The 14,246-nt window shown below is 48.5% G+C and overlaps 1 protein-coding gene across 4 annotated transcripts in view; it reads right to left on the bottom strand.

Annotated features, from left to right (window-relative positions):
- Positions 1 to 3,404: 3,404 nt before the first annotated feature.
- ULK2 (unc-51 like autophagy activating kinase 2) overlaps positions 3,405 to 14,246 on the bottom strand; it is an 83,591-nt gene continuing 72,749 nt past the window's right edge. The window contains exons 24-29 of one of the 4 annotated variants that reach the window (XM_073881786.1): positions 13,753 to 13,931; positions 13,199 to 13,317; positions 12,675 to 12,832; positions 9,996 to 10,131; positions 8,923 to 8,977; positions 6,655 to 8,831 (exon numbers count right to left, since the gene is read on the bottom strand). In XM_073881786.1, the coding sequence (XP_073737887.1) occupies positions 8,822 to 8,831; positions 8,923 to 8,977; positions 9,996 to 10,131; positions 12,675 to 12,832; positions 13,199 to 13,317; positions 13,753 to 13,931 (657 nt within the window). In that variant the 3' untranslated portion in view covers positions 6,655 to 8,821. Of the gene's footprint in view, positions 6,619 to 6,654; positions 8,978 to 9,995; positions 10,132 to 12,674; positions 12,833 to 13,198; positions 13,318 to 13,752; positions 13,932 to 14,246 lie in introns of those variants that run through there. The other 3 variants (XM_025864058.2, XM_025864060.2, XM_025864062.2) reach the window with 3 other exon arrangements.

Here is a 14,246-nt window from a genome sequence, read left to right as displayed (position 1 = left end):
ATCTGGGGAGAGATGTAGGGACCAGCCCCAGGCCTGGGGCCGGGACCCCTGGCACCCCTGTGGAAGGACTAGCTTTCGTCCCTTCCTCCCTCGCTCTGCACCCACCTCTCACAGCAGCCTTTGCTCTGAGACCCTCTTACCATGAAAAGTAAGACTCACACCACTTGAGCTCCTCTTGTACGGAGCCCATCATGGACACTATCCGTGCCCCTGCTCCTCTGCCCCCCCATATGGACGCCCCACCTGCTCAGCCCCGCCCTCCCCATCGGCCCAAGCCCCTCCCCTGGACCTTCTGGAAAGCGCAGCCCCGCTCCTCCCTCCCTGGCTGAACTGGAAATCTGGTTTGCGCCTCAGGACAAGGAACGGGGCCCCTACGGCCCCCTCCCTCCTGGGGAGCAGTTCTTCCTCTTGAGTCCCTGACCCCAGGCTCCAGGAGTGGGCAGGGCTCCTCCGGACCCCCGTGGTGGGTTCCAGACCAGGTCCGTGCTTTTGTCCCGCACAAATCCCAGCCCTCTCCCCTTCCCGGCAGTCCCATTTCCAAGACCCTCGGCCACGGAGGGCGCCCCTGCGTGGGGCTCCAGCTCAGCCCCGTTGCTGTAGTTGCTCACTGCGCAGTCCCAGGGCCTGTCTGTTCTTGGACCTCACCGCCTTCCTTCTGCTCCGTCTTTGCCTCCCCCTGTCACAAGCCGACTTTGGACTTTTATTTATTCATTGTTTTTTACTGTGGAAACTAGGACCATAAGAAAAGATAAGTTTCGTTCTCGCAACCCCATCCACCCTCCAGAACTCCTCATCCTGTGAAATTGAAACTGTCCCCATCGGGCACCGGCTCCCCAGCCCCTGGCAACCACCATCCTTCCCTTCTGTTTCGGCGAATTTGACAACTCTGGGTACCTCACACGAGTGGGATGACATAGCATTTGTCCTTCTGTGACTGGCTTCTTCCACCCAGCATGAGGAGATGTGCTCAAGGTTCATCCATGTTGGAGAATGTGCCAGAATTTCCTTGCTTTTTAAGACTAAATGATATCCATGGTGATTAACATAACAATAAAAAAATAAAAAAAAAAGACTAAATGATATCCCTTTGGATGCAGAGACCGCGTTTTATGCATTCATCCACTGATGCACACTTGGGGTGCATCCAATGTTTTAGCTTTTGTGAATAATGCTGCTGTGAATGGGGGCCCACAAGGATCTGCTTGCGTCTCTGCTTTCAGTTCTTGGGGGGCTATGCCCAGAAGTGGGATGGCTGGATTCTACGGTAATTCTACGTTCAATTTCTTGAGGACCCGCCCTACTGTGTCCCATAGCGGTTGCTCCATGTTACGTTCCCACCCGCAGCGGAGGGGTTGGGGGGGGGCTGCGGTTTCGCGCACTCCCACGACCCTTCTTCCAGTAGGCGACTCACTCATCACAGCGGGCTGGTGGGTCTCAGGCTGGGCTCCTGCAAACCCACTCTTCTTTCCCCACTGGTCTGTGGAGCTAGTCCTTCCTGGGGCAAGTTCTACAACATGACTGGCCCTACACCTTTCTAGAATGTCCCCCAAGCTTCGGAAGTTGCGTATACAAGTTCTCCCACAGGTCCCACTGGACGGACTTGTGAGCAACCCTTGGCCCTCCACCTTCGGGGGGTGCTCAAAGTGCTGTGTTGGCCTGGGTATCCGAAAAAGCGGGAGATAAAGGGTCATCTTGCCCACAGGGACTTCACCCCGGGGTGTGTGGGTCCAGGGGGGCCTGAGTGAGACAGGGAAGAAAGAGAGCCAATGCCACCATGTGTTGCTGAGTGTGTGACCCCCTCGATCCTTGCTGCTGGCTTCTACGGGACCTTCTGAGGACCAGCCTGGCTGGTCTCAAGAGAGGGTAGCACAGAGGTCAGCCTTGGCCTCCGCTGCGGGCAGGCTGGGCATTAGTGAGTATAGCCGGCTGGGCCCATAGATAGCCTCTAACTCTGTCCCCATGGCCCGCTTGCGGTGGGCTCATGGTGCAAGCACCAGGGGGCCAAGGACGGAGGCTGGTGGACTCCACAGGACCAGTCATCCTGTCCACTTGGTTTGCTTAGTGCCCCCTCTGGTGGCCATTGATACAAAGTACAACACTTTGTGCCCACTTCCTAGGTCATCCACCCGCCCCTTCCCCCGGTCCCAACTCCCAATTTTTCAGTCTTGCTTCTTCTAGACCCTCAACCACGCAGCCAACACATTCACCACTGCCCATGTGTTTGCATGTGTCCTGACCTCTGACCTCTTCTCCCTGCCTACGAAGACGACCAGGCATGCTACCTGAGGCCTCTGCCCACCCTGCAAACAGGGTCTTGCATGTAATCCAGCTCCACCAATCAGACAGAACCATTTTTTTTCTTTTTCTTCTTTCTTTTCTTTTTTCTTTTCTTTCTTTTTTTTCTTTTCTTTCTTTCTCTCTCTTTTTCTTTTTTTCTTTCTTTCTCCTTCCTTCCTTCCTTTCTCTTTCTCCTTTCCTTCCTTCCTTCCTTTCTTTCTCTTTCCCTTTTTTCCCCCCAAATTCCTTTTTGCTTCAATTGGCCAGAGTCGTTTCTGCTTATGGTAGATAGTGACAATGACCACAGGAATTCTTCCCATCCCTGTGTGTGGGCGGTTTTACATTCTGTCATTGCCATACTTCCCAGGACAGGGAGTCTATTTCTCCAGCCCTTAAATCTGGACCTGGCCAATGGGACATTAGCAAACAGGGCTCAGCAGGGCCTTGAAGGGTGCAACGGCCCTGAGGCTCGCCCTCTTATGTCCATGGGATGCCGCGGCGTCCACGAGGCTGGGCTAGCCTGCCGGATGATGACGGACAGGCGGCCAAACCATCCTCGCTGCCCCAGCTAAACATCAAGCAAACCTACACATACAAGTGAGGCTCCCTGAGCCACAGAGCACCAGCCACATCCCAGGAGGGGGTTGAGAGAATCTTTGGGGCGAGAGTTTCCCCGGGAGAGGGGCGCTGCTGAGGACTCACCTCACTGCCTCCCTTAGGGAGGGAGCTGGGCTTCTGGAGAGCACCAAGGGGGTTCTCTGAGCTTGTGCACTTCTCTGAGACTTTCCTTGGACTCACACAAGGGGTCCATGACAGTGACCCCTTGGCAAGGCCTTCCCTTACTCTCTGCTTCCATCTACCAGGCCTCCCTTCCCCTCCTCCCCCCAACACTGCAGGTACTTGGTCCTCTCTCTTAGGGTGCAGTGAGGAACCCAGACCCATCCCAGGGTCCCATGGGTATCCAGGACACCTCATTCCTGTGGGTAGGCGCCCACGGTCGGCTGGGGACGGGACGCACAATTTCAGAGGGAACCATTTTAATTTACAGACACACAGTACATTTATTTCACATTTTAAACCCATCAAGAAAATGGCGCTAAAATGTTTGTGGAGGATCGGCCCTGCTGAGAGGGGGCAGGGGGCCGAGGACAGGCTCCCTGGCCTGTGTCCATACGTGGATGCTACCCTTTAGCAGTTAGAACAACTCCAAGCCGCTGTTTCTAGGAACAGGGCATCCAGCCCAGCCCAAGAGAGCATGGCGTTGCATAGTTTTAGTATGAAAAGCGAAACTACCACCATTTATTGAACCCTTGCTAAGTGCCAGTCATGGTGCAAAGGGCATTTTCCCCACAAAAACCGTTTTAGCAGGTACTCCTTTGCAGGCTCAGGAGGGTGAAGTGACTCGCCCAAGGCCACCCAGCAAGACCAAGTATAGAACACTGTGGAAGAACCAAGAAAAACAAAATCGCTCCCCCAAAATGTTCCCAAACTAAGAATTATGCAAAAATAGTGCCCTCTGTATATTTACTGACAGTTTCGTGAATTGTTTTAAAGCACAGGTGGGTGTCACCCGGGCTCGGCTTCCGACCCGCTGGGACAAGTTCACATCCGTGTTAACTGGGCCCACCGGACACCACGGATGCGTGGGAGCTCATCCTTCAGTGGGCACCATGGACATGTCTCGTTCATCATCATTTGCATCTGGGGTACCTGCCTCTGCTATTAATCGACACGCCAGTGGCCAGCAAACTACCATCTGCGCACCCAGGCCTGTACGTTAAAAGTGGGTTTTTTTTGTTTTGTTTTGGTTTTACATTTTTAAATGGATGGAAAAGGTAAAAAAAAAAAATTACGTGACACATGAAAACTCCACAAGATGAAAAGTTCAACATCTGTATATAAAGGTTTATTGGAACAGAGCCGTGTCCATTTGTGTATTGTCTGGGGCTGCTATTCCGCGTAGGATGGCAGGGCTGGGTAGCTGCAGCAGAGAACCTATAGCCCCGAAAGCCTGAAATACTTACTATTTGGTCCTGTGCAGAAGGCTCGGGAACACCCAGTCTCTTGTACACGCATCCAGGGAAGAGGACACCAAGGCCTCCCGGATCTACTTCCCTCTTCTGAGCCGGGTGACTCAGAACATCGGTGGAGTGCTTGGCCCTCCATGCCTGGGGCTCATTTATTCCACTGCTCCCCCTGGCAGGCTCCAGGGCGGGGGGCAAGGGAATGTCCTTATTTTCCATTAGCCTTTCCCCCACCTTAACCTCCCTGCGCTCCTCCGGGTGCCCCGAGGGCCTGGCGCCGTGTGAGCCGCACACTGGACAGGGCCACGTTGAGGGCGTGAGGCCAAGGCAGGGGGACACTAAGCAGTTCCTGGGGCAAGCGGGTGTTGGCGGGGGGTCCCCTGGGCAAGCCTGGGATTGAGGCTCCTCTCACCTGGGATGGGACCAGTTCCGTGCTGTTCAGTATCACTGGCACACGTGGACACAAACAAGGAAACTGCCAAGCGGGTCCACCAAACGCTCGAGTTAATTAATATGCCATTGAAGCCCTCTCGCTGGAAGTTTCGAGGGGGTGGTTTCTGAAACCTACTGCTCTCGGCTCCAGCTCCCGGCCCAAGAGGGGCTGCACAGAGCTGCGGATTCCCCTGCTTCTTGAAATCTGCGGCCTCCTGCTATGCAGAAGATGCATCCAAACGACACAGAAGCCTGCCTTTCCCCCTCCTCCTGGACATCACCAGAAAGGTGTTACAAGGACGTGGCGATGAGCAGGTTTGGGGCGCTAGGCACATGGCACAGAGAGGAGAGTTCCCTGCATGCAGGCTCCCCAGCCCCCAGCCCAGCAGCCCAGCCCCTACCCAGCCGCGGGGCTTTTCTCTTGGTGGTGGGGGGAGATTACTCACCAAGTCTGTTTTTCCATCTGTAAAATGAGGCAAGGGTTGGTATGAGAATCAAACAAAGTAATAAATAGTAGATTGATAGACACTTCCTTAAAACTGCCACATTGGGCCACAAGGGTAAATAAAGGATGTCTGAACGCAGGTTGCCCCGGTGGGTCAGCTGGGAAAGGAGCTGTATCCTTACAGAAGTCGTCCAGCCGGAGCCAGTGTGGTTCCTGGAGCCCTAACTCCAGGCCTTGCTCTGAACAAACACACCCCTCCCCAAAAGGAACCCGCGAGGGGCTGTGGAGAACCAGCACTCACCCCAACGGCGGGTGTCCCCGAGGGCTGCTCCCACTTCATGCTCAGGAACTTATTTCAGCCTCACCGTGACTCCCTGAGCTCTGTGTCCTTCCCCCCACTGGCAGGTACACAGGCGCTGGGGCAGGAGCCCAGGGACACACAGCCAGGGGACCGCCATGCCCGAGGAGGGAGAGAGCAGTCTTCAACAAACAAGCCCCCAGCCGGCCTCTCCTAGGGACTTAAGCCAGCTCCCGAAGTGCAGGACCTTCCCAGAGCAGGAGGGCGCCGGGCGGCCTCCCCCGAGTGCAAACCTTGGGGAGCCCCAGTGTGGAGTCACCTCTGCAGCCTCCTCGGCTCAGATGCCCTCCCAGGAGGCACCCTGGCGGCTGTTGAAAGGGACCGCTCTGAACAATGAAGAGATCTCCAGGGCACTTGAAACACTGGACTGAGAGCTCTCGGGGCCAAGGAGGGCACCCACAGATGAGGTCTGCCTGCGGGGCGCAGACACGGGTGCTCTTGCCTTGCTCAGCCCCTGCGGGGACAGCAGGCTCTCAGCCTCCGTGCCTTCACGCTCCCTGAATTCACACCGACCCTTCACCTGCTTGGCTTTGCCTCTTGAGCAGGAGCGGAGATTTTCGGGGCTCACTGTCTGTTCCCCGCAGGAGTGCAGTGCTCTGCTAGGCGAATGGCTTCTGATGGGGCTCTCTGTGATTCCGGTGAGGAAAGGACCATCTGGACGCTCTCCCAGAGGCGCACTCTCACAAGGGCTTGGGGGGACCAGGAAGGGGCGTGAGCAGGTCCCGAGAGCTTCCACAGCTGAAGATTCAAGGGTCCAGCCCCAGGGGTAAATGGGCTCAAGGCCCCGTAGAGATCACGTTCCGCTCAGCGTCTTCCTCCTCGCCCTGGGGAGACTCAGGACGGCCAGGCCCTGAGAGTAAGCTCCTCTCCGGAACTCTGCTAGTCCTCTGGGCAGGGAGAAGGGGCGGGATCCACGAGGTCCGGTCCTGGGCGCGCGTCGGGCAAATCCTGACCGCCCGGGTAGCCGGTTAGCAAATTCACCGACTCCTCTCCTTACTCACGTCCGTGTGGTCACGAACTTTCCACGTTATGGCTCGAATCTGGGTGGCAACCCATGAGTGTGCGGACTGGCCCATTTCTACCTTGTGAAATCGATGACAAGAAATTAAAAAAAATACTCATGGAAACATAAAGCATTTATTATTGCTATAGTCAAGGCAAAAATCTCTGAAAACAATTGGCCTTGATAATGGGGGTAGAATCAGAACCATTATTCATGAGTTTACAGTCTGTTCTCTGCCGTCCACACATCCCGGTTTCACATACAGCACCCACCATGGGACGGACCTTTGTTATACAAGAGGGAGAAGAACGAACTTGGGAGTCACAAACCATGGCTTACCTACCTCCCCTAGTTACCTGACTTAAGATCAATCACTTACTCGAGGTGAAACTTTTTCATCCTGTGTTGTTTAAAAAAAAAAAAAAAAAGGATGGGGCAGGTGGGCCGGAATGAACCCAGCTCCTTGGAGGACCTATTGAGATCACGTGGGTGAGGACTATGAGAACATAAATGAAATTGCCCAGGACGCTTGAAAAAATGATACACAACAGAGTATTCCCAGTAACAGTGCTTATAAGCCCTGCAGGGAGGGGCGGGAACCCCATCGCATAGCCTACGTGCGCACGGCCTGCAGGACAGTCACCGAGCATCTGAAATCTTGGGGCAGGACAGAGGATATTAATGCCGGAGCCTCCAAACTCACCGAGGAAGGAGCTGGCTTGACAAGCCACGTAATATGGACTCAGCTTGACCCTAGGAACACTTTGTCAGTTTTATTTTACCTTAATATACATTTGTACACGCAAGAATAAAAAGGCTATTACACAACGATCCCGTGAGTTTTACCTAGTTTCGAGAATAATGCATGCAGTTACAAATGAGAGGTAGAAACACTGTATTAAAGACCTAAAAATACAAACATCGTATAAATAAATGTTCAAATTAACTGCTGGAATTTCATACAGATAAATAAGGTAAAAATTACATTACTTCGTCAAAGTAAAGGAGAAACCATGTTTTTGTCTGTCTTTATCAGTACACTTAAAATTAGATTAATGCCAAGGAGCTTCTGTGCAATTTGTCAGAGTTTGGATTATGTTAGCTAAAAGGATAAAAATAAAGGAATTAAAACTGGAGAATGGTTTATTCAAGTATTCAAGCAGGTGAGTAAAAGAAACCAAACCATACACAATGCAGGAACCGTTTCTGAAGGGACATGACCTGCCCGCGTTCTCCGTGACTAGCTGTTTGGTGAAGGGCCAGGACGAACACGGACAATACACACCAGGCTGGAGAGGGCTGCCCGTTTTCCTAAGAGAAGACAAACCTCATTTCTCACTAACTTCATGTAGAAACTCCCCATCACCAACAAGCCTTTAGGTCGCCAACTTTGTTTCGGCCCTATTAAAACTTTTTGAGAGTATCCCGAATTGGTATTTTTTTCTAATACCGCCCAAATAAGCCTAGCCTTTAGTAAACCCAGAGATCACAGGCGTCGATGCACATTCTGCATGCACAATAAAAAAATACAACCAAAAGCAAACAACCAGCAGCTCAAAAATACCACTGAGAAAATCTGTATGTGTAGATGGATAGGTTAAAAAAATGCAAAGGTTCACACGAACGCAAGTTTTTACCATTTAAAAGTCCACTAGAGATTACGTGTGATTTCTGGAAAGGGTGTGTGTATATAATATAATCAAGTAAAATATTTTAAACAAGTCCATTGTGCCTCAGTTTTAAATTGCAAAATCCAATACAGTTGTATTAATAAATTAGTGCAATATGAAAGATTTTGGAAGATTAACGTGTCCATATTAGATCAAATAGAAGATTTCACAATTTCTTCCAAGAGCCTTCTTCTTTCAGCTTGTTCTCAAGCTCTATCTTCCTGCGCTGGTGAAGGATGCGTGCTCAGATTTAGACGAACCTACCCCAGATAGCCAACTGCCTGGATGAGATGTCGATTTTTTTTACTTTTATACCTCAGTAAACACGTGGAATTTCACACACTGCTCTGGTGAACTGAGTATAGAGCCATTCACTTTGTTTCGTTCTTAATTATCCTTAGGAATAACTGTGCTGATAATTCTATTTCTAAGGTACATTTATTGACCACGTTCAAACTGAGAGCCAAGTGGAATACTCTTGCTTCTGTTTCTACACAGAAAAGGGAAGGGGTGACGTCTCCAATAAGGCAGATTTCCTACACGTATGTAGTTTTTGGATTGTTTTTCCTTTTTGAAGTCATGCTTGTTCTTTGGTAGTCACCACGTGAGAAACTAGGGTTTCCTGGGGATGGGGAAACAGAACCCAAGCTGTGATACCAAACTTCTCTCCTCAGTCCCACCACTGGTCCAGGGACGAGCCCGCGGCCGCTCACAGGGTCGCGGTGCTACAGCAGAGTGCTGACAATCTTCTTTCAATACTAGTTTTATCTAGAAATAAAATAAATTCATATCCAAAATCATTTCTATTGTCAAAACCAAGGCAAGAAGAACTAATGGAAAAAGAAAAAACCACCACTAATTCTCTACATGCATATCTCTGTACTTTCTTTGGCCCAACGTTAACCATTCTGAGTATTTTTTCTTCTTTCTGCCTGATTATTGTTGAGATGTAATTTCCAGCTCAGTGATGCGCAGTGATGTGGCAAAACTTAGCACGTAAGATAAAGGACACTTAGATCTTAGGGCGCCTGGGTGGCTCAGTCATTAGGCGTCTGCCTTCGGCTAAGGTCATGATCCCAGGGTCCTGGGATTGAGCCCCGCATCAGGCTCCCTGCTCAGCGGGAAGCCTGCTTCTCCCTCTCCCACTCCCCCTTCTTGTGTTTCCTCCCTTGCTGTGTCTCTGTCAAATAAATAAAATCTTAAACAAACAAACAAAAAAAGGACACTTAGATCTTAACAGCTAGCTTTCTCACAACTGCAAATCATTTTAGAACTGCCATCCCCTTAAGGCTCTTCAAAATGTGGTGTGAGCACATATACTCCAAATGGTCCACCACCTCCTCCTCAAACCCCAGTGCTTCTATGTGATAAATGATATCATCATCCTGGCAGCCTATCAATCTCCACTCTGCTGTCTATTCCAGATCTATCGTAGAGTCGTCAGAGAGTCTTTGTAAAATTCTCTGGTCGCCCATAAGCTCACGAGGCTTAAAATAGCTGCATTTATTATTATTTAACAACAAAACCAAAGCTCTCTCCACACACAAACACACATCTGCCAGCACAGCACTGCACTGTAAAAATCAAAAGCCACCAGGACTTCACGTGCATCAAACTCTGTCATCTTTTGGAAGAAGAAACAGACCACAGAAAGGGTAGGTGATTTGCCCAAAGCCAAGATCCAAACCCAGGCAGTAAGATGCCAAACTGCTTGCTCTTCCTGCTGCACCTGAGGGAGACAACTCCGTTGTCATCGATAAACACACTGGTTTCTAAGTCAACTTACATTTATGCACATTTTCAATATCGGCAGGGTCCTGGAGAATCTTAGTTAGGCCTTCCAGAAGAAGGGCTGCCTTATGATAGCGATAAACAATATCTTCCGTCTGCTGAAACATCTCATCCAGGGCTGCAGACTGAACCTGAAGCCAAGTCAGCAGAAACGAGAAGAGTCTCAACTTTTCTGAGAAAATACGAATCCATTTGGGCAATGCAGCTTTTAATGCAATCTTTCTAAAATTAACACATTTTGGGCGCCTGGGTGGCTCAGTTAGTTGAGCGGCTGCCTTCGGCTCAGGTCATGATCCTGGAGTCCCGGGATCGAGTCCCACATCGGACTCCCTGCTGGGCGGGGAGTCTGCTTCTCCCTCTGACCCTCCCCCCTCTCATGTGCACGCTCTCTCTCTCATTCTCGCTCTCTCAAATAAATAAAATCTTTAAAATTAACACATTTTGACAAAATGGTATAATCTACCAAACTATATAAAACTCAAAGATTCATCAGATGGGCAAAATAAAACAGGAGCTTCTTGATGAAAGAGTTACTGCTTTCAAACGTGATTTTGGACTCAGACGCAGGACTCATAAAACTTACGCTTCTAAACTGGCTCTTCTAGGATTACACTAAAAGGTTTATTTTAAACATACACTTTCATCCTAGGGCAACTTCACCATTTCATTAGAGTATTTTGTTATAATAAGATCATTAAATGGTGCTAAAAGTCATCTGTTAGCACTGCGCACAAGGGGAAGGAGAGCACACCGTCCAGAGGGATGTACGGGTCTGGATAACATGGTGCTCTAATTCCAAGGGGTATGCGGTATTAGAGGAGGAAGCCCTGGAATGGTACGGAATATATACTGGGTGCATCGAAGCCAACTATGGAAGGAAGAGAAGACTAGGGAAAGCCTCCAGGAAGTGAGGTTTAGGTTGAGTCTGGAGAAGGAGCAGGGAGCCCGCCAGGTGGGTAGGGGCTTTCTGGAAAGAGGGGATAGCAGTAGTATTCACAGGCTGTATTTGAGAAGTTTTCCCAACAGTATTCTGAAATGAGGCCCCAAATGGCATCACTTAGGGCAAGTCAGTAAACCAAGACTTAATACCCAACCTAACTGCAGTCTCGGTCCCTCGGGAATGTAACTTTTAACCAGTCAACATGGCATCTCCTGGTCAAGAGACCCCTTCCGCTCCCCCTTAGGAGGGCAACTTTGCCTGAACAATGCATTTCTGGCTAATAAATTCCGTTCTTCTTTTTTATGGCCCCTCTCTCCCTTTTAAAAACCTTTGCTTTATTTAGCTCAGCAGAGCTCCCCTCTACTTGCTAGACGGGATGCTGCCTGATTCATAAATCATTTAACAAAGCCAATTAGATCTTCAGTTTTACTTGGTTGAATTTTGTTTTTGACCATTCTCTTTAAATCATTAAATACCAGGACTGTCAGTAACGCAGTATCCTAATGTATTTGTCAATATCATCTGGGTTTCTTTCAAACAATACTTTAAAGCCACTTAACAATAAAACAAACAAAATGGGTACAGAAAGTCCATTCTGAAAAGGAAGAAGAAAGAACTAAACGTAGTGCTAATAACAGTAAGCTGGCTATGCAGCTCAGGCAAACTTAATACTGCTCTTATTATCAGAAAAGAAAAGAACACCGTAAGAGGACATTTTTCCTGGCACAAACTTCTAAAAATAATTTATCATATGAAGTGTTAATTCAGTATAGAGTGATAGAATGCATATTATTCATAGTGACAGTTTAGAGCAAAATAACGTCTATTATTCTTGTCAACAGTTTATATTCCACAGTTATTTTCCCATGACTTTTGATAATGGCTTTCAGAATGAGGCCAAGGGCAGTATAACAGTACAATTCAAAGCGGACAAATCTGGGGGGGCGGGGAGAAGGAGATTTATTATGTTAATGTGGCAAAAATAACATTGGTCACTAATTTCTTCCCCACTTAACTACTTCTTTAACAGTCCCTAATTTCCTCTCTACTTCAGAGCAGTTTTCCCCTCATGAGACAGAAACAAATGATTTCCAGTAGTTACAGCTACACAGTTGGAAACGCAGGTTTTACTTTGTGTCTGTACTTGGTCAGTAAGTAGAGTCTGGGCACGTGGACTGCGTAACATAGCAGTACTTCTCCTCATGTTTTATTATGCCAAAATTTCCTAAATAGTAGAAAATGCAGATCCAGCCAAGGCTCTTAGAAGCCAAGTATAAAAAGATTAGACAGTCCTAATGTTAGCAATTTTTAAGAGGTACAATAAAATGTCACCAAGTGTGGTAGCCAATGTTACTTAATGTGTTACTTGTGCTAATGACATCCAATTACTCCTTTCGTAAGAGGGAGTCACAATGTTTGGGACTTGGGAATGGTTAAGGGCAGAAACTCTTTTGAAAAAAGAAGAACGCCAAAGGGCGCCTGGGTGGGGCAGTCGGTTTAGCTTCTGACTCCTGGTTTTGGCTCAGGCTGTGACCACAGGGTCATGAGATCGAGTCCTGTGTCGGGCTCTGTGCTCAGCACAGAGTCTGCTTGAGACTCTCTCTGCCCCTCCCACTAGTGCTCTCTCTCTCTCAGATAAATAAATCTTTTTAAAAAAGAAAAAAAGAAAAGTATCAAGTAGGTATTCAACTCAAAAGATACTCTTATATAATATTCAACCTTAGAAAGGGTTACCATTTCTACAGCACAATTATAGATGAGTTTCTCTGCAGTCACGCTGTTGATTTCATCAATAAATCTCTGTTTGTCAGAGAAGAAGCGAGTCAGCTTTTCTGTAAGTTTCTTGCACATGGTGATGCAGAATTTATATCGTTCATTCAGATTTTTGACAACTGGAAAGAAGTTGAGATGAGAACTAATTTTAGTTTTCCTCCCAAAATAAAAATGAAGTGACAGTAACATGCACCTTTTCCGCTGATTTAAGTAAAGTGGCACTAAATGATCCTTGAGGGAAAAAAGAAAAGACCGGAAATCAGATTCTTTCATGGGTTCTCTTCCAGTTAAGAAAAAGTTGAGAATAAAGCGCTTCTGACTGTTCTATCAATTAAATGGCAAAAACAAAACCCAGCGAAGTCAGCATCTTTGCCCATCTAAGGATATTTAATAACACAGGATTCCTCCTCAAACTCTCTCTCGGTGTGATGGGAAAAGGGGCGGTGTGAGGGCGTGGGCGTCCAGTGGTCACGCTGCCCCCATACCTTGTTTCACAGCCGTGGATGGGCTCAGCTTCCCGGACTTGATCTGGGCTTTGGCAAGATGCAGAGAGGCTGCTAAGAGCTGCGCTGCTTTCATGTATAACACCAGCTGCTCCACCCGCCTGCACCGGGAAGGAAGACAGCAGAGTGTTATCCCGGGAGCCAACACGCCAGGCTCCACTCTCTACGCATCGGGTCAACATTCAGATAGCATTTCTAAAGGAATGCCATTCTCCTTGACATTTTTTGTGCACAAATAACTCCTGAAGGAAAAAGGTTCACTTTGAATACAACAGGTAGACTCAAAAACCAGTGCAATCTCTTCATCATCAAGTATCTTCAACAGCATCAGTTACAAGGAAAAGGCAATGCTACGGTTGCAGGATCTTCAAGTCCTGGCTCACAAGTGAAATCTAGCACAGTAACATAACTAAGAGCTCCCTTGAAGCTTTTCATAAGGAGACATGATTGCTGGTGTGTGACAGGCCCTCCATCTCAGACACGAATTTACAGAAAGCACAGAGAATCTGGAAGTGAATGACAAAGGGGGCACGTACCCCCAGTCTTTGCTCAGCTGGCTGATCTGGTCCACGACCACACTCTCCTGGATCTGGTACAAGGAGACAGCGGATGTGCACAGCTCCGGGTGACCCCCCCTCACGGCTGTCAGGTCCAGCACGCACTCCGTGAACATCAGCATCATGTTGAGGTGGCGTAAGGTGTCTGTGTGTTCTCGCTGTGGCAAAGCCAATTTGTCTTAGAAACTTGCAGCTAAGAAGAGGCGCATACTTGTTTCTGTATATAAACCATGGCCGATGCTACAGTGTTTCTATACTTAGGAATATCAGAATGAGCAGAACAGACTAAGATTTTTAAATTCTAGAAAACTAGTAAGAAAATAAACACAGGTGAAACAAAATGTGGGTGTGTGCATGTGTTTGTGTGCATGGATGAGAGCGGCCACAAAATTAAGTTTCAAAGATATGAGGTCACTGTGCTTTTACTAGAAAAAAACAACAAAACCAAACAATTAAATCAATATACATGACAA

This window comes from Callorhinus ursinus, unplaced genomic scaffold, assembly GCF_003265705.2.
Source record: "Callorhinus ursinus isolate GAN/ISIS: 27379988/994484 unplaced genomic scaffold, GSC_fseal_2.0 scaffold43, whole genome shotgun sequence".
In the NCBI taxonomy this organism is placed as follows: Eukaryota; Metazoa; Chordata; class Mammalia; order Carnivora; family Otariidae; genus Callorhinus; species Callorhinus ursinus.
Note: the sequence above shows the minus strand (reverse complement) of the source record. Positions and strands in the feature narration are given on the sequence as shown.